Source organism: Convolutriloba macropyga, chromosome 1, assembly GCF_964194025.1.
Source record: "Convolutriloba macropyga chromosome 1, txConMacr16.3, whole genome shotgun sequence".
Lineage (NCBI taxonomy): Eukaryota > Metazoa > Xenacoelomorpha > Acoela > Convolutidae > Convolutriloba > Convolutriloba macropyga.
The window spans coordinates 78,691,993-78,711,304 of NC_134468.1; the positions used below are offsets into that span (position 1 = coordinate 78,691,993).

General features: G+C 33.2%; 2 protein-coding genes across 2 annotated transcripts in view; both read left to right on the forward strand.

Annotated features, from left to right (window-relative positions):
* LOC142342971 (transmembrane protein 120A-like) overlaps positions 1-19,312 on the forward strand; it is a 318,405-nt gene that overhangs the window by 195,282 nt on the left and 103,811 nt on the right. The window lies entirely within an intron of this gene.
* LOC142344263 (uncharacterized) overlaps positions 18,166-19,312 on the forward strand; it is a 17,247-nt gene continuing 16,100 nt past the window's right edge. The window contains exon 1 of the mRNA XM_075395836.1: positions 18,166-18,440. Coding sequence (XP_075251951.1) covers positions 18,166-18,440 — 275 coding nt within the window. The remainder of the gene's footprint in view (positions 18,441-19,312) is intronic.

The window sequence follows — 19,312 nt, forward strand, 5'->3', positions numbered from 1 at the left end:
CGGTTTTACGCCTTAGATTGTGGTTTTCTGGCTTTTATATTACTAAATTTCACATTTTAAAAAAAATTTAAGGTATTTTCCCATTTTTCACGTTTTCTAGTTTTGTCACATTTTCACGTAAATGACAATTCGTATATCAATTTATTGGCTATCAAAATAAGGCACAATTTATAATATTAAATTCCTTGAAGATGCAGATTATGATTTCAACGGCTTCGACACTACTTTCTCGAAGAATTTATTTGAATTTTTTAAATTTTGTCTTTACTGTCCTTTTTACTTGGTCTTTGTAGTCGTATGAAAGTTCCAGTACGATTACCCGGTTTGATTGGATTTTCATGGAAGAATAGTTGATCCAATATTCCGATTTTAGTTTATAGCTGATGGCTTTCATGACCCTGAAAACAATTGTTTTATAAGTTAAAAAAATAACACTTTTTAACTTCGCAATTTTGCTATTTTTGTTGTCGGTTTGTTATCTAGTCTCGTTAATTAAAAGCCAAATATGACATTATTGTTGTCTAAGGAAGGTTTCAAGAGGGATTGGTGTCACACAATCTAAGGTTTTTAAAGAATTCGTTGACTTTACTGGCTTCGACACGAAAAAAGGTAAATTAATTTTTGATTTTTGTGATGTTTGACGTTCTGGGATGTAGACAAGAGACATGTTCTGGCTAAATTCAACGACTTCATTGGAAGAAAAAACGAACCTACTTAATTATTTCTATTTGTAACTATTGGCGTTCATGTCTTTGGACATATTTTTTTCGAAAAAAAATTAAAGTGTTACTTATTTTTTGTACATTTTTTCTTTTTATCTACTTGCTACTTAGCTTCATTATTAAGAGGTTACATAATACATTATCGAATATTGCAGAAAGTGCAATCGAACGTATTTTGATGGCCATAGTATGGCTTTACGGTTTCGAAAGCGTTTTCTGCCAAGTTTTAATTGATTTTTTGTTTGCTGTTTTCTTGTTGTTCTTTTTGTAACCGCATAAAAAATTGAAAACCGGCAACTCCTAATTCATTCTATAGAAGCACTGGTACACCCATGAGATATTTTAGTTGATTTCTAATGGTTTTCATTGCTTTGAGATTAATTGTTTTTTAAAAAATAAGCGAAATTTACAACTTTACTGTTTTTGTTCTTTATTGCATAATTGTTACCAAGCCTTTTTGTTGAGTAGTCCCATATCTTTTTTGTTGAATTAAAAGTTATTTTGTTTAATGTCAGTTTTATCTGACGCTATTTTGACTTTCTTATTAAAATTTGTTTTTTAAACGGACATATAATTTTTGGTGTAATTAATTTTTGTTGTTGTTTGATTTTGTTGTTCGTCTTAACTCGCTTTCTTAATATTGGCGTATCTCAGCAATCTAGTGCACCATCATTCACTCCAGCACTGAGTTATTTGTTTTGGAGGCTATCTTTTCGTTCATACGCCACTTTTGAAAAAAAAACTTGAGTTTTTGGGTTTTTCTATGTTCCTCATTTGGTAGACAATCATGCCAAAATTGTGGATGAGCGGGGTCGGAACCTTATGTGCAATTTGCACATTACCGAGTCGCCTTGTCATTCCTATGTTTGAATACATTTTCGTGAGCTAAACTTCTTTGTTAAGATGTGTTTTGCGGAATAGAGGGGGCGATGCGGATCAAATGGCTCTCCCAAATAGGCACAGAATCTGGCTTGACATGAGTCTTTGTGAGATCAATAAATTTAATGGAGTTTATTAGTTCCATTCATTGTTCCAACATTTTTGCAATCGGGGGAATATATAAGCGAGGTCGGTTTTATTCTCATTCAAGTTTTCATTTTTCGTTGTGGCGTTGTAGAGCGCTGAGAAAGCTTGTTTTGTAGCTATAAAAAGCTATGCTTTTGATTTTTTTTAAGAATTACCAATTTTAGTGAGGGACGAAAAAGGGAAATAAACAAATAAATGCATGGAAAAGAAAATTTGAAAATCTCTATTGGGGTGGATGGGGGTCGATTGAGAGCAGGCATTTTAGCTTTTTTTTAAATTTATTTCAAAATGATTTATAATATGTTATACAAATTTGGTAATAAAGAAATGTAAGCGATTATTTCATTGAAACTTTGTAATCGAGAAGAATTTAGAATTCCTTTTTATTAATTCTATTATGAAAAACTTTCATGGGCCCTCTAGCGTGGCATTATTGTATTCCATTGGTTGTTTATTGAACGATATGTATGTTTTTAATCTCTTCATCATTTGGTAGCCAATTAAGTCAAGATTGTGGATGAGCGGGGTCGGAACATCATGTGCGTACGCACATTACCCAGCCTCCTTGTTCAGCTTTAAATTTAAACCAAACAAATAAAGAAAACTGAAAGCAAAAAAATGCACGATAAAATAACTAAAGTTTTGATTGGGAAACCTTTGAGTTAAGATGCTCATATGTTGGATGTCTGTAACCAAGAATTTATCAGCTGAATGATTAAATTCCTACAATATTGCATGTGAGTTCCGGTCAAGCTTCGCTTTCTATGGTTCTTTTTTGCGATATCATTTTAAATCCGTAACGTAGAAAAGAAAGTTGGGTATTTGAAGCAATTAATTGGAAAAAACTTTTTTAAGCGCAAACTGAAGCTCTAAAAAAAACGCTAAATCAACAGCGTGCATGGTTTCTGATCTCTTTTAACGTTATGTATATCGAATTTTATAGGAAAAAAATCTACCGGTTTTTTTCTGGTCGAGCTCAAATTTATTTAAATGTCGACCTGTGATTTGTACGCAGAAACATAATGCATTATTCACGCCCAGCTCATGTTTTTTTTTGAGAACTGGCAAGTTGAAATCAAAAACCTAAATTTTCCACCAAAAAATTGCTAGAAGAATTTTTTTTGTTCATTGAATGGAGAGTTTGTAGCAATTTGCAAAAAGAATAGCTTCTAAGAAATAACACATTGAAAAATTAACTATTTGATTTTGCAATTTTTGGCAAATAAAAACATGTAAGACGACGTATTGTCTGATAACAATTTGTAATAATCATACAAGATCTTTAAAGATAATCATCCGTACTCATTCAGGGTTAAGTTTTACCCCTGCATCAAACCCTACAAACCTCCCACTTTCAAACGTTTCAAATATCAAACAAAATTTATAATGGAAATCAGTTTTAGGGCAAAATTTGTGTTTTATTTTTCTGTGTTTTCTCACAATAATGTATTAGTTCTCTGAATTGGTAGCAGAATCAAAATCTTTACTAGAACCAATTAACTTAGGTTCCAAAGATATTTTTTGTTCCAATACGTTCGAAAACTTTTTTTGAGCGGGCAATTAAAGCCAATCAAAACACCAGCAATTAAAGCTAATCGTCGGCCACTTTAACGGTTTAAAATAAACCCATTTAGTCATGCACACTCTTCTCTTCTGATGTTCAGTTACAAACCAAGAGCACTAAATTCAACCAAATTTACGTTAGAGAGCAACTCAAATCATAAGCGCATCTTTCTTTCTGTCTATGTGCAACCTGCCATTTTTTGCGTTTAAATTTGACCATTTCTGGAGAGGGCAGATTTATGTCTTCCCGGGTCAAAATTTTGTCGAAAAAATTATGCAAGAATTGCGGTAAATAGCGGTGAAGAAAATGTTTTCACCAAGAAAGCGCCAGCTCCTTTTAGCTGTGAATGCGGTGAAAGCGGTAAAACTTTGTAAGATTAGCGGTGAATTTTTGTAAGGTTTGCGGTTTGTAGTGGTTTCACCGCATTCACTAGAATTCAAACAAAAAAGGAGCTGCCGTGCACGGCTTCGAAACTCGCACCTCCTGCATGTCAACAACTTCTTATTTTTTCCGCCATCTGTCATGTACTTCTATATTTCTTGTGAATTTAAATCAGATTCAATAATCGTTATGGAAAACAAATGCGTTGAAAGTTTTTCAGATTCACGGATTTTAGCGGTAAAATAATTCAACGCTACCAACGGAAACCGGTGAAAAAACAAAATCTCGCCGCTAAAAACCACAAAGCTGCCGAATAATCATCGCAAAAAAATTACAATGATTTTCAGCAGTAAACTGTCTTGAGATGTTTTGTTTTTGGGCTGAGTAATTTTCTCGCCATTTTTACAGATGGAAAACTTTTTTTTCTAGAGAAACTACTTCAAAAATAATTTATATTTTAGGGGATCATAGGGGATCTCTGATTTTTCTTATGACAATAATGTATTAGTTCTCTCAATGTTTTCTCACAATAATGTATTAGTTCTCTCACAATGTTTGTATCAAAATCTTTATTAGAACCAATTAACTTAGGTTCCAAAGATATTTTTTGTTCCAAACGTTCGAAAACTTTTTTTTGTGCTTGACATACATAGGGGATCTCTGAATATGAGTTTGATTTGATTGTGGTACCTCTTTTCCGGTAAAATTACACTATATTGAAAAATTTTATTCGCTTGTATGCAACTAAATACGGACGAATGTCTATCTTTTCTATAGAATTTTTTTGAGTTTAATTTTATTTGAGCTTTGATCTCATTTGGCGTAGAAGTTATAACGAAATACCCTTTTGTGAATTAAATACGTTGTTTTACTAAAGGTATTCTGTGAAAAGCTAGAAGCCTTCAACGCATTTTCCTCAACTATCACATGGTTTCAATTAATTTTGCCTCAATATAAACTTGTGCTCACTTAATGGTTAAATTTTTTCAAGTTTGCGATAATTCGCTGTGGATTATTTTTGTCACCACTTTCAACGCATCCACCGCTAATCTTCCATCTTTTTTGCAACATTTTCTGCGGTGAAGATATTCGGTAAATTAAGCGGGGATTTTTTAAAGATTTGCAATTCTTAGCAGTGAAATCTTTTTTTTTCCACCATATTCACCGCATTCAACGATAACAATCGCAACTCTTACTTCTTTTCACAGAATTCACCACAAATATTACATTTTTTGGCGCCTTTTAGCGTTGACAACTCGAACCGGTCTCCGGGCTCCTAAGTTTTGAGATAACACTCAAGAAATGTTGTAGGATCTGTTTGGAGTTGGGTGTTTTATTTGCATTCGGTGGAATGTTCAAGAAAATATGGGATGGTTCAACGCTTCCTATCGGCTAAATATTGCTTTGCCTTTTCACAGAGTGAAAAAAAGAGTCTACTTGTTTTTTGTTCACTTTCACTTGTTTCCAAACACGTAAACCCCTTTCAACTCAACCACCTGTCATTTTATGACCTTCGAAATGGATTAAATAATTCTTTTTGGGCTATTTTGTTTATTTACTTCGGCAATTTATTATCATGAAAAAAGGTAAACTTTTGTGAATATTGAATAAACTACGGATGTAAAGCCTTGTATATTATTAGGATGAATAAGTCATTACTTATCATTGTTGGGGAGCTCTTTCCGCTCGTAGAAAGAAAAAGGAGCTATAGACATGAAATATTCATGTAATTAAAACACCGCGCAACCAAATTTTCCACACTTTTTCGATTGCTTTATTGTAGTTTTGACCTGTTTTACAAATTTGACTTTTATTGTAATTGCTGAAGGTTTTATGTGTTAGTTACGTTTTGCTGTTGATAAAAGTTTGAAACTCATTTTTAGTTGACTTCTTTTTTCTTTCCCTTGTCCTTCCGTAATTTTGATGACAGAGTTTAATTAAAACCCAGCAAAGAGCCTTTTCTGTCTCTAAAAAACAAAGTACAATTCAGGTTTGTAAAACATACTTTTTATATTTTTATTGAGTGACTAAAAAACTCTTGAATTTTATTTTGAAACCCACTCTGCCTCTACAATAAACAGAATTATTTTCACTATTATCGACCTCAAATTAGTACACACCAGTTTACCAGTACCGTTTTTCACCGATTTCTAAATAGTAGGTTACTAATTGCATTTCATTGAAAATAAATTATCTGCTCACAACAGCATAATGTCCAATTTCCAAATTCATTTCTAAGAAAGAAAATGCATTATTATGCAAAACACAATACTTAGAAAACAGCTTTTTAAATTCAGCTAGTGCAATCTGGAAAATGTTTATTAACCAAGAGAGTTATTTCTCTCATAATGCGACGTTTACTGTTTCAAGAAATGTCCAAAAAGACATTTCACTACTTTGAAAAAAAAAAGTTTTATACGGGAAAGCATACGGAAATTTTAGCAGCCTTAACTCAGCATACTGGAAAGCTTCATGAGATATTTCTAAGCTTCATTAGAACAAGGAGGCTCGGTAATGTGCGTACGCACATAATGTCCCGACCCCGCTCGTCCACATTCTTGACTTAATTGGCTCCCAAATGATGAAGAGATAGAAAACTTTCAAAACATACATATCGTTCAATAAACAACCAATGGAAAACAATAACGCCACGCTAGAGGAACGATGAAGATTTTGATAAAAGCACTGCTAGAAAGGAAAAAAATGAAAATCAAACAAAAAACATTATTATTGAACAAAACTCGATGTCTATAATAAAAAAAATCATTACAAAATCAAGCTCGCATTAGATAAAACCTAAACAAAACAATTTAATCCATGCTTTAGAAACGGGTTGTGTGCTCAATGCGACCGGTTAACAGGTCGACAGAAAAAGATCAAAGAGGTGCGAAGTTCAAAAATTAGTTCATATTTTTGAAAACATTCACTTTCACAGTTATTAATGTTAACAAAGATCAACAGAAATCATCAAAATGTTCATTTATATCTCCATAAGATGCAACTGAGACATTTCATTATCCAATGTTCAATTGTGCAGAACTTCGAAGCCAATGCAATCTACGATTAGTGTTATAATTGAAAAGGAAAATAAAAATCCGTTAAAATGTAGAAATATATGAACTCTCCAACATTTTATAAAATCTCGTAGTAACAATAGTAACAGAGCCGAGAAAAAAATGTTCGAAGCTGAAAACGTAGAAAAAATTAAAGTAGAGCTCACTGGAAATGGTTTGTGACCTGTGTTTACAGAGACTGAGCTACAAATCGGCCAAAACTAATTAACAAAATGACGAAGCTCCAAAACCCAAAAATAATGTTGAAAACAAACTGTTTCAAAAATCAGAACACACCTAAAATTTCAACAAAAAGCGATGATTCAAAATCCAAAACCTCAGGAAGACAATTGGGAATGTTAATAATGAGACTAAATAACCACACTAAAAATAACAACAAATATAGGCAGAAGCCAAAACTTCACAAACAATTTCACGACAACACAGTGTTCAAAGCACTATATTTAAGAGTTAAGAGACATTATCTACAAGAACTGTAAATCATTAATTTCTCCTCGTGTTGACCTCAACGAGGCTTCCTTATAAAAGGACTACGTAGACATGATAACAAAAAGAAACCCAAAAATTGTACAGCATAGAAATCTCGAAAACTTTTTACGAAACTAAATAGTCCAAGCCATCAGTCACAATATTTAACCAAGCGAGAAAAACCGTTTAAGTCAACAAAAGTAGTTGAGTCCTCTGAATAGTGAGACTGCGTTACATGGTGACGAAAGTGTGAGCAAAAAGAGACAGTTGAAAAAAGGTTCTTTTTTAATTTAATTTTAAAGTCATTAAAACAAACAGCTATAAACTGAAATCTTTAAATAGTTTGAGCTATATATCCGGGAGAAGCAGTTGAGACCTATCGTTGTCAGGTATATGGCGTAGAACAACGAAAAGAAAAACAAACATTGGCAAAACTAAAAAAAACTTTGAAGTTATGCGAGATAACTGTGTCTCAGCCCAAAAAGCAGAAACTATTCAACAAAAAGAGCTAACATACCCAGATACGGCTTTTTCCAACATGGAGTTTCTTTGCTACTATCCTTTTCTTCAATTGTGTTTGCTATGCTAATAATGTGATATTTCGACAAAGAAACAAATTAAACTCATGAAACTATGCAACTTTACTCAATACAAAAAAAATGAAAACTCTTAGAATCTAAACAAAGAACACATTAGTTGAACATAAAACCGTTACCAACTTTATTTCATAACTCAAAGGAAATCAGTATCCGCCTGTTTTTATTGAGACTGCGCTCGAATCTAGGAAAAAAGAGATCAAATTTTGGCAAATTAAAAAAATTCGCCAAATCTTTCTTAAAAAAACAATTTTCGAATTCATAACAGACCTTAGATAGATTCTTTTATACCTCCTAAAAAGATGAGTGGATCGTTGATAGGGACATTAATTTATTGGCCTACAAGTACAACAAATGAAAGTAAAACTCAAGAGCTCCAATAAAAAATTACGAAAACAATTGGTCAGAGCCATAAAAACCATGAGCTTAACTCTGAAACCATGATAAAATCTCGTTGGGCTTAGTTTATTGCAAATAGTTTGTGCCAGTAATTGAGCCCTGATTTAAAATTGTTATCAGTGAATTACATAAAGAACATTAACATAGCGGAAAAATTTTGAAAAAGTTTCTAGAAAAAAAATCCCAATAAAATCTAGTAATTTTTTCATCGTGAGGATCCATGATGAGATCAAGATCAGCACAAGTTATGCTGCGCGTCTAACAAAACATTCAATTGTTCAATTGGTGTACAAATTGATCAACTTTAATTAAAATTTTCAGTTTGTCAAAAGTAATTAATCCGTTTTGTAAAATTATAGAGTTTAATTTTGCAAAAAACTGGCGAAGTTATAGTTCCAGATTCCAGAAGACTCTTAAAGCCAGCGGGAGCACAATTAACTCTTTTTTGAGCATAAGAAAAAAATGGCCTTGGTCTTAACGTCTTTACTTCTAGAAAATTTAAAGCAAGTGGGCTAAAAAAAAGCAAATTTGGTCCCACTTTTGATGAAAAAATCTGAATTTTAAAAAAAATTAGCACAAAGTCGAGCCAAAACACTCAGATTGAACAATTCATAAGCCCTCCTCTATCTTTAGAGATCAATTTAGAGATAAAATCAAAAACAATATGGTTAACAATTTCTAGCATATTTTAGAAAAATTGACGAAAATTTGGTCAAAAATACCGAAAATGTGAATTACAGCGTCTAATATTCACAAAACTTCGATAACTCCCTGTAAAATCAAAAATTGGAAAAATCTTTTCAGTTCCATATTCTACGCTGGACGGGCTTTCCTATGATACAACACACAACTCTCTATGATGATTAACTGAAGTGGGTCGGAACAAACAACATCGAGTGAAATACAATTAGAATCAACTAAGCTGATTTGTTTTCATTTTGTATCGTCAAATTTTATGAACTGTTAAATACACCTTCGTTCGTACTCCTGCTAAATATCTGTTGGAATAGACTTCATAAGTTTTTTCCAAGGCTTAGTTTTCGAGAACTAAGGCGCTTTACATGGCCTTAGTTTTAATAAACGGTGACAAAAATTTGTTGAATTTGGCAATTGATTGGGTAAAGTAATCAATTTCCAAAAAATTTAATAAAAACCAAACAAAATTAACAAAAAAGAGATTGCTCTCTCGATACTTGATTTAAAACCTTCAATAACAATTATTTGGTACAATTATTTTCCTAAGAGCTACTGCAATTTGTAATTTTAATCCGCATCAAAGGGGATTGACCGCTACTGCTTTTAGCACAAAAAGTGCTTCAACGTATAAAAAAAAATTGGGAATACTCTGGTCGAGAAATTTTTTGAAAATTATGCAAGAAAAGCGCTGAAATGCGCTGATTTTTCTAAAAATTCGGCGCAAAAACCTTACATAATAATGCGCTGAAGTGTGCTGAAATGCGCTGAAACTTTGCAAGAAATAAGCTTAATTTTCAGCGCATTTCTTGCAAAGTTTCAGCGCATTTCAGCACACTTCAGCGCATTATTATTATGTAAGGTTTTTGCGCTGAATTTTCAGAAATTTCAGCGCATTTCAGCGCATTTCTTACAAAGTTTCATATGAGGGGAACCGTATGGGTGAAGAATAGATAGATCAGTGAATATTAAATTGATATTTTAGAGTGTAGATTTGGAAAAAATATACCCTCTACTTCCAATTTCCCAAGCAACGACAAGTTCAAAACTGTTTTATTTCAAACTTTTCTCAAAAACGCCTGATTTTCTATCTTTGGACAAAAAGTTTTCCGTGAACTTTTAAAGAAACAGTATAAAAAGTTAAACATTTTCCATTTAAATTTTCTGTATACTTAAACCGAATGTGTTTTTTAAATACAAAAATCCGGGCCGAACAGTCTAAAAGTCTTTGAGATGATCTACTTGACTATATGTTGTGAAACTCAATATTTGACAAAAAAACAAATAAAACAAATTTTTTGTTTCATATAAAAATCAACAGTTTGAAAACAGCTTGAGTTCGAACGCGCAAACAGTTGCTTCAATCATCATAACATGAAGGAATTAGACCAATTTAACGCAAACTATCGATGATTTTCCTAAGAGAGTAAGAAAATAGGAAAAAAACTCAGCTTTTTGAGAACATAGTTGGTCTCACTATCCCCCATAATCTGTACAACTTTCGGTCTTAACTTTTCACTTGCTAGGCGGTAGATGTTGCTAAACATCATTTTTGTCCTCGATAAATTTGAGAGCTGAGAGAATAAAATTAAATCTGAGTTTTTCAATTACTATAGCAGGGTACCTTAGCTCATTTAATTTTTAATAAGCCTGTATTTTCATTTGAGCGTAGTTAGGGCACGTTGTTGTCAACATATAAAATCGTTGAATAAAAATGTGGATAATGGTGACATCAAGCAGTGAAATAAATGCTACAATAATTAACGATGACTATTATCAAATGTTGCATAGGGCGAGGAATTTTTCTTAAAATATTTCATGCTTATCAAATTTGTCATAAAACTAACAGATATTCCGAGTGTTTTGAATTCGTTTTCCTAACTATCATGCGCGCATAACCCTGCAACTCCAATCTTGCCGTTGAACAATCATTGAAATATCACTGAATTTAATTGAGAAGTCTTAATTTTTTGTAACGATTATTTCAATATTTTCAAAAAAATATAGTTATTTTTTGTCTCAATAAACCAAGGTTGGGCATGTCTAATTGTATGTTTCAAATGTTCGAATTTCATGACCTTCTGAAACTTGATTTCAAAATGATTTTCAAAAATTAGTTTCTTAAATTGAGTCTACAATAATTTTTTGAATTGTCTATTATAATATCTTTGCATGTGTTTTTGAAAAAGCGCGTCACTAGATGATCAAATGAAAAGTCATCAAAGAGACACAATGAATAAAAATTAATTGCGTTAGGCTACCTCGCTATAGTAATCGCAAAACTCAGATTTAATTTTATTCTACTAAATAAATTAGATTAGAATTTAATCCCAATTTTATAATCTCCCGAGCGCCTTCACCTAAAAAATTTTTTGTTACAGTATCTTAAAATTTTGTTTTTAAGAACCATTAATTGACGTAGATGGAAAGAAGCTTAAGCAGTTGAACCCAAAAGTATGTCTTTGAAGATATTAGATCAGATTGGATAACATTGACAAAAGACGTTCCAAAGTGAATGATATTAGGTTATCTGCCGTTAAGTGAACGATCTGGCAGCCATTGTACCAAGCGACTGTTTATGTATTCATTAAACCGATATGCGTTTTTTACATCAGACGCAAACGGAAACCTGTCAAATGATCGTCTAGAAAAAGAATTTCAAAGACATTCTTCGACACTTCTTTTCCGACATCAATATAGGCCTAGTGAAGCATTTCGTATCGAACATAGTTACTGTATTATATGTTTATTAACTGATAACTGTACAATGAACAAACATATAATACAAAATGCTCGATTCAATGATTTGGAAAAGAAAGTGTCATAATCACTTAATTTGAGAAATTTGAAGTTAACAAATGTAGAATCATTGTTACATCTTCAAATGTAAGATCATTGAAGAAGTAATGAAATTACTACCTTTAGTAATATGAGGTCGGACACACAATTCCGCACTTTTTGTGGAAGCACTTTCACCAACTACAAAAATTGAAGTTCAGTTCTGTCGTGTCATAAATTCCAGAAAGAGAAGATATTAATACTCTACAAACGTGAATTTTCGGACGCGGAAACGCGGAAAATGGTGACAGACAAAAACAACGCTGAATCAGTCGAAAGTTTTCCAGATTCTGTTTTTCTGGATGGATAGTACTCTGTTCACGTCACAATTTACCCTGAATAGTTTTAATTAACATTTGAGTAAATTTTAGTGCGTGTAAAATTATATGTTCAGTCTAACTCCCGCCAATAGTGTTTGCTTCATATGCTTTTCAAACTTGCGTATGGGTGCTTGTAACATTTAATTTGCGTGACAATTTTTAACCACTGACATAAGTGGGCTTTGTGGTAGTTACTTTCAACCTGGCATGAGAATAGAGAGCGTGTATACTGCTACTACACTAATTACCAGTTTTCAGCAATAAAAGTATGATTTTATGCTGCTCATGGTAAAAATCGGCGCATGAGTAATTTTCAGACTATATAGAATAAGTTTAGTTTTGGCGAACGCTTTGAATTCAATATAATAATAACGAAGAAAAACTGCACATAATGGAACTTAAAGTATTCTGGAAGACGCGATGGTTCAGAGCTGAATTAAATTTTTACTTTTGAAATGTGCTGGTTCAGCACTGAAATGCACTGAGAATCAAAACCTGGAAATTACATTGCCTTTTTGCAGCAAATTAATTGATCTGTTTTTTCTTTATCTCATTCTATTGCTCCTTTAGTAAAGATCTTCCAGAAAAAAACTTCCTTCAACTTTGCTATTAAAACACCAGCATCCATCAGAAATGTTGGTTCTTTTGTCCAATGCCATCATGTCATGGACGCATGGCATTCCAAATCATAGATTCTTATTCCAGAGAGTAAAATGAAGTACAACACCAAAAACGTCGCTACATATTTCAAAAAAACATTAGTTAATAGATATGAAAAACTTTTTTATATTCATATCTTATTTTTGCAGTACTGTTACTCATTATTTTAATTTGACTTGTGCGTAGTTTCCAAAAATCTCTTGTTTTATCATTGTTTAACGCTTTTATTCGCAATAAAAATTTGACACTTGACTACATTATTCCGTAACTGTATACTGCCACAAGATTTGCCACCTGTTTTTTTGCCTATTTGTTAATTAAAGGAAAAGAACACATTTTCTATTATAAATATATATAAAATAAGGTGGTGTTAGCTCAATTGTAAATAAAATGCTGCTCAAATTAAATGAGCATAACTCGAATTCAAACAACTGCATCTGGCTATCGGCTTGACAGAAAACGTAGAAAATTCGAAAGTTCTCAAACTCAATGGTTGAATTTTATCCTTTAATTTTTTTATTTTGATTGTCGTATTTATTAATAATAATAATTTTCTTATAAGTTTTTTGAACTCAACGTGTACCTTAGCAAAAAGATTAAATTTTGAGGTATTGCTGCCTCTTGTTTTTGGAGATGGAAATATGCTCAAAACGCATGACTTTTTTTCACAAATGTAATTTGATGCCCAAAACAACTGAAATCGTTGACGTCAATCATGCCAGGCGTGGGCGTCATTGTTTGGGAAAATTAAAACAAATAAACTGAACTTAAATTTGAAAGATTTTAAAATGGGATAAAATTAAAGTAGATTTCCAGAATCAATACTTTCGATCAATTCCCTGTTCACTACAGCTACTGAAAACCTTTACAGTTTTGGTATCAATTTAGTTTTAAGTCATAGCAAATTGGAGTGCTTTTCAAGATGAAACTGTTTCTTTAGCAATCTCTCAATTTTAGTACTCTTTATTATATGACTAGGAAATGTTTCTAAGAAGAAAAGGATGTCTTCGGCGTCCCAAAAATCGGAAAGGCTCAACCACAGTCATGCCATTTAGTTCGGTTTTCTAACAAGTATGAACTATCAAAGCAAAACTGCGGAAATTTAGGCGCTTGTTTTCAAATTTACAATCCTACCTTTTGAGGAATCCGCCTCTTTTACGCTAGCACATGCGTCCATCAGTCTATGCTAAAATAGACAACAACATCCGCTCTTTGAGGTCTTTTTGCGCCAGCTCCGATCCAAAATGACTGTAAATTTCCAAGACACGTGTCTCACTTTGATCACACAGGAAAATGTAAATTTAATGAACACAGAGTTTGAGGGACTAGTACTGAAGCATCTAAATTTAGTTAGTTTTGGTAATTTTCTTCTATATATTTTGATAAATTTTTCTCTGCTAACTTTTTTGATTCGATTTTGCTTCAGCCGAGGAGACTATAGAGATTCAATTATTAATATTTAAAAGATCTAGTGTCTCAAATCAATAATATTCGTCTGCATTTAGTTTTAAACTGAGCTCTCTGTTTCTGTGGTTACTTCATCTGAAACAAAAATAGTATCAGCTTTTTTAATCGCAATTTAGACAATCAATTCGCACGTAAGTTTTTCGAAATCACGTTTGGCTGCTATCCCTTCTTAGAGCTGCCAATTTTGATTGAAAACACACACATACACACACAAATTATTTATTTTTATTTAGGGCGGCATTTCGGCATGCATTATGTTTGATATAGAAGGTTTGGGCATAAAGCCAGTTTTTCAAGATTAGATCGAAATTGTTATAAGTCATTATACAGAAACTTTTCAAAAATTACTGATCGGTGACCAATCGGCACTATTCAAGTTTAATGACATTAAGGTGCAAATAGTACATTTTATGTAGTGTCATTATCAGTCATCGTTTAAGATAAGAATATAGCGCTTGTGCGGACAAAATTAACAAAAAGCAATAATATTTCATACTTTATCGGAATAGGAAAATATCTGAGATGTGTCGACTATTATTGGGCAGACATAGACAACAGTGATATGCCCTTGTCACTGTTTTCCACGCACACCATAAGTGATGTTCCCCAAATAAAGTTATCCACGATCAATTTTATTTTATTGTCACAATAGTTTAACATGTCCATTCGATCGAAATGAAAGGCCTAATTTATGACTATTTACAAAAAAACTCCTCGCCATACAAAACGCTTTTTGAGAAGAAATTTTTAACTTTGAAACTACTCGGCTAGTATATAATACGGCTCATGGGAACAATTAGCTCTCCGAATTAGGCTTCAAGTATTTACAATAAAATTTTGAGCAATAACATTTAAGGCAAATTTCAAAATTTTTTTCAAAAAATATCTCAAACTAGCAGAAAGAGTAGCGTGAACACGAGTTACAATATTAACGATTATTTTAAAGCTCCTGTTTACGGTTCACGTAATTGTTTTTCATAGTCTCTCATTTTCTAGTTCTCTCATTTTCCCCAAGAACTCAATTGAGTTCCAATTCTCAACTGAGTTTTTGTGAACTAGCGATAATACTGCTTTTAGTGATTATTTGTCAAGAAAATTGTCAAAGTTTAAGGGAGAGTTTCGAAAAGGGTTTTTGTTTTTATTGAATAACGATCGGAATTTTCCCTTAGCATTTCTCACGCTAGCTTTTTTCTACACTATTTTTAGATGAAAAAATAAGAATTCAGTTTTTTATTTGTTCGCGTTTTTCACATAGGTTTTTTGCTGCTTACATTGCCAAAGTTCTTAAGGCTAGGAAAACAAAACAATTCACAAGAGTAATGTAAAAAGCCATGAAAAGAGATATTCTTTGATTTCTACCTACAATCTAAAACAATTTTGCAAAAACTCACATTGCAATATTAAAATATAGCATGTTTTGCTGGCTTTGAAGTAATTAGTTGTCGCTTAATACTGTTTATCAATTTTCATTAATGTTATTACAGGCTAATAATTTTGATTTAGCGTCTCCTCTTTTTTGGCTCACAAACTCAATTTTTTCAATTTCATTTTAATTTCATTCAGAACTGATCGTCCTCTGGAGTGATTGAAAACATCTTAGAAAATTAGGTTTTCTATTAACAATACTTTTGATAAGCATTGCATAGGAACATACAGTGCATCGGTTTGATGAGACCAACGTAAAACTTCTCTTCTAATTGAGAAAAATTTATATATGGATTAGTCAAGAAATAGTTCTGTGAGAAGTAACTAGCTCAAAAGTATTGTGGCCTTGGTTAATCGTGGAACTGTTGCATCCGATTTTGTTTGCATCCAAATTTTTGCGACTATCTACAAAATGAAGGCTTTAATTTTTTATTACGGCGGTATTTTCATGTTTTTAAGGCTTTGAAGTTATTACTTGTTGATCACTAATTTTTCGGATTTTGTATGTGATTATACGCTGAAAGTTTGAATTAAGGAGCTCTTCTTTGTGGCTGACATTAAGGTTAAGATGGAGATTTGCAATTAGATGTAAGAAGAAAAAAAATATAATTGAACAATAATTGAGTTCATAACCTTGTACACCATACAAATCCAATGACTCTGCAAGAGGTGCCCAGAAAATCTGCATAAACGTGCAGTGCCTAATAATATAGATCAAACGTCTCTAATATCCAAATTAGAATTAGCAATGTATGTAAAATAATTAAATTTTTATTTAGATGGCTTTCTTGGGGGTGCGGGAAATGGAAACCTCGTGTTTACGTCATCTTCGTCTTTCATTTTGAATTCAATGCACTATGATACGCAAATTTTGCACTTTTTGTTCCCAATTGATTAATCGCCCGGTGTGCTTACTTTTTCATTACAGGAGATGAACACAACTGCAGCAGTTAAATTTTTCGGTTACGTTTTTTTCCTATTATATGGTTGCCAAATATTTCACCTTGCTTTTGAGTCAACAAAAACAGTAGTAGACAAGATCACTTGTTGCTCTATGATTAGAGTTTAGTGCAACCCTTGTCCAAATTTTCGCTGCGACTTATGATCAGAATACGTTTACAACATGTCCTGTGGTCAAAGTTTTGAAAGATCTATGATCTTACAACATATCGGACTTCGTCCGATGATCAAACCGTGCAGACCCGAGCTGCCCACTTCTGACCTTTGTGCAGATTATCTCAGATTATTTTCCGACCATGACACTTTCTGCGGACTTTCTAACTTGGGTTTCTCTGTTGTAACTTGGGTTGCCCTCGAGCGACCCAAACCCGGGTCGAGAAAAAATAGGAAAATATGTAAGATAAGCGTTGAAAGGTTAGTTTTTTCACCGCGAATTTCGTACATAACTTTGCGGTGAAATGCGGTGAATGCGGTGAAATTATGTAAGTTCACCGCTAGAGTAAGCGGTGATCTTACAAAAATTCACCACAATTCACCGCTAAATTATCTAAATTTACCGCCCGTACAAGGGTTCGAACCTCTCACCTCCTGCAGGTCATCCACTGCGCCATCTCTCCTCAAAACTTGCTAGTATTTTGTTTTGAATATAAATCAAATTCACTCTACTTTCTGTAAAACACGCGCGGTAAATTTTTGTAAGATTTGCGATTTTTAGCGGTGCAATTACATATTTTAGCGGTGAAATGTTGTAATTTTTTGTAATTTCAACGCTTACTCTAACGGTAAAATTACATAAATTCACCGCTTAGAAAAAAGTGTCAGAAAAATGTAAGGTTAAGGGGTAGTTTTAGTTGGAGGGTAATTCTAACAATTCCTCCCTTACTCCCCATTAATTTCATCGCATTCTTTACTGATCTCACACAATTTTAGCAATTTTTTCCAAGCGGTGAATTTATGTAAGTTCACCACTAAGTTGAGCGGAGAATTTATGTAATTTCACCGCATTCACCGCTTATCTTACATAATTTGGACACTTTTTTCGAAGCGGTGAATTTATATAATTTCACCGCTAAATTCAGCGGTAAAATTATGTAATTTCACCGCTACCAGGTGATAAAGGTTTTTTTCACCGCATTCACCGCTTATCTTACATAATCTGGACACTTTTTTCGAAGCGGTGAATTTATATAATTTCAGTGCTAAATTCAGCGGTGAAATTATTTAGTTTCACCGCTACCAGGCGATAAAGGTTTTTTCTTCACCGCATTCACCGTTTAACTTACATAATTTCGCGTTGAATGGCGGTGACACCTCGACCCGGGAAATGGTCAGACCAGAGGTCACTTGGGTCTGGCACCTCAACCTGTGTAAGTAGGTGATCATTCAACGAAACCTCAACCTTGGTTTTCATCTTCTATTTCAGGAAATCTTTTTGCAGCCAGTTTTATTTGCTGATTTCTGTCTTTATTTTAACTCCATTTTGTCATAAAGTTCCTGATTTACCAATAACTACATTTTATAGTGTCCGTGGTTGTCGCTATTTTACTTCATCTTCTAAAAGTCTGAGAAATAATGAACAAATTTATTCTTATCGCTACTATCGTTCTCATGGGATCCCTTTTGGGTGTTCTGATGTTGTTCGAGGTCCTCACAGTTATCTCCAACGTCCAAACAGTTCAGAGCGCTATCGACTTCCACGATTCAAAGGGAATCCAAGTTCCCGCTCTGGTATTATTTCACCTGGTCGTGGACGGGTACTCGGTTCCATTTGCCCACCTGTGTCAATGTCACGTGGGCCAATACAGGAACCCAAATGTTCACATGCCTTGTCAATGGCTCAATTTCAGGCACCTTTTCAACAATATTATGTACAAGACAATAAATCAAAATAGAACTATCACAAAAAATCAGTTTTCTGAAATCCGTGGTTAAAACGAGCATAGTTAACCATTTCCAGACTCTGTCCCCTGATCAGACTACGCCAGTCCAAAATGAGCTCTGATCAGACCTTTGTGCGGTCCAGGAAATATTCCAATCTTTGAGGCAAAATGTTTGCGTACTTTGATCTTTGATTAGACCTTTGTGCAACAATTCTGCAAATTATCGGACCGAAATTATCGTGTAAACTGGCAGTCAGATAACTACAAAAGAGAAGTATTCTTCAATTTTTAAATGATAAAACTTCATCTAGTTATTCACAAATTTCTCTTTTATTCACAACTTTGGTAATATTTCTAGGCACACATTCTTACAGTTTGTCCTCCATAAGAAGAGCGGGCCATTTGGTCAAATATTTTCCACTCGCATATTATAATATGTAAAAAAGATTCGTAAATTTATGGTGCTCGATTGTGACTTGATCAGAGCTCTGATACAGTACTGATCCAAGACCTGCAATTCCACTGAATCAGTACTGATTTAGATTGACCTTAGGTCCGGGACGAGACAACAATTTTTTATTTGCATTTTATTATTATTCGTTTTCTTTTTGTCCCATTTTTGCCAGTTGTCATGCATTTAGTGACTTTTTGTGCGTTGTTCACCTGTGAAAAGATTCATAAAAAAGTTCAGGCAGCTGAAAAATTTGCGTAAATTTGGTATAATAAAAAATTTAAGTGAAGTTGAAAAAATGCAATGATTCTAGCCAACCCGGCTTTCTCTATCCAGGGGTGAGACCCAACAGAGGTCCACATATTCTGCATAGTGGGGTATTCCAGGT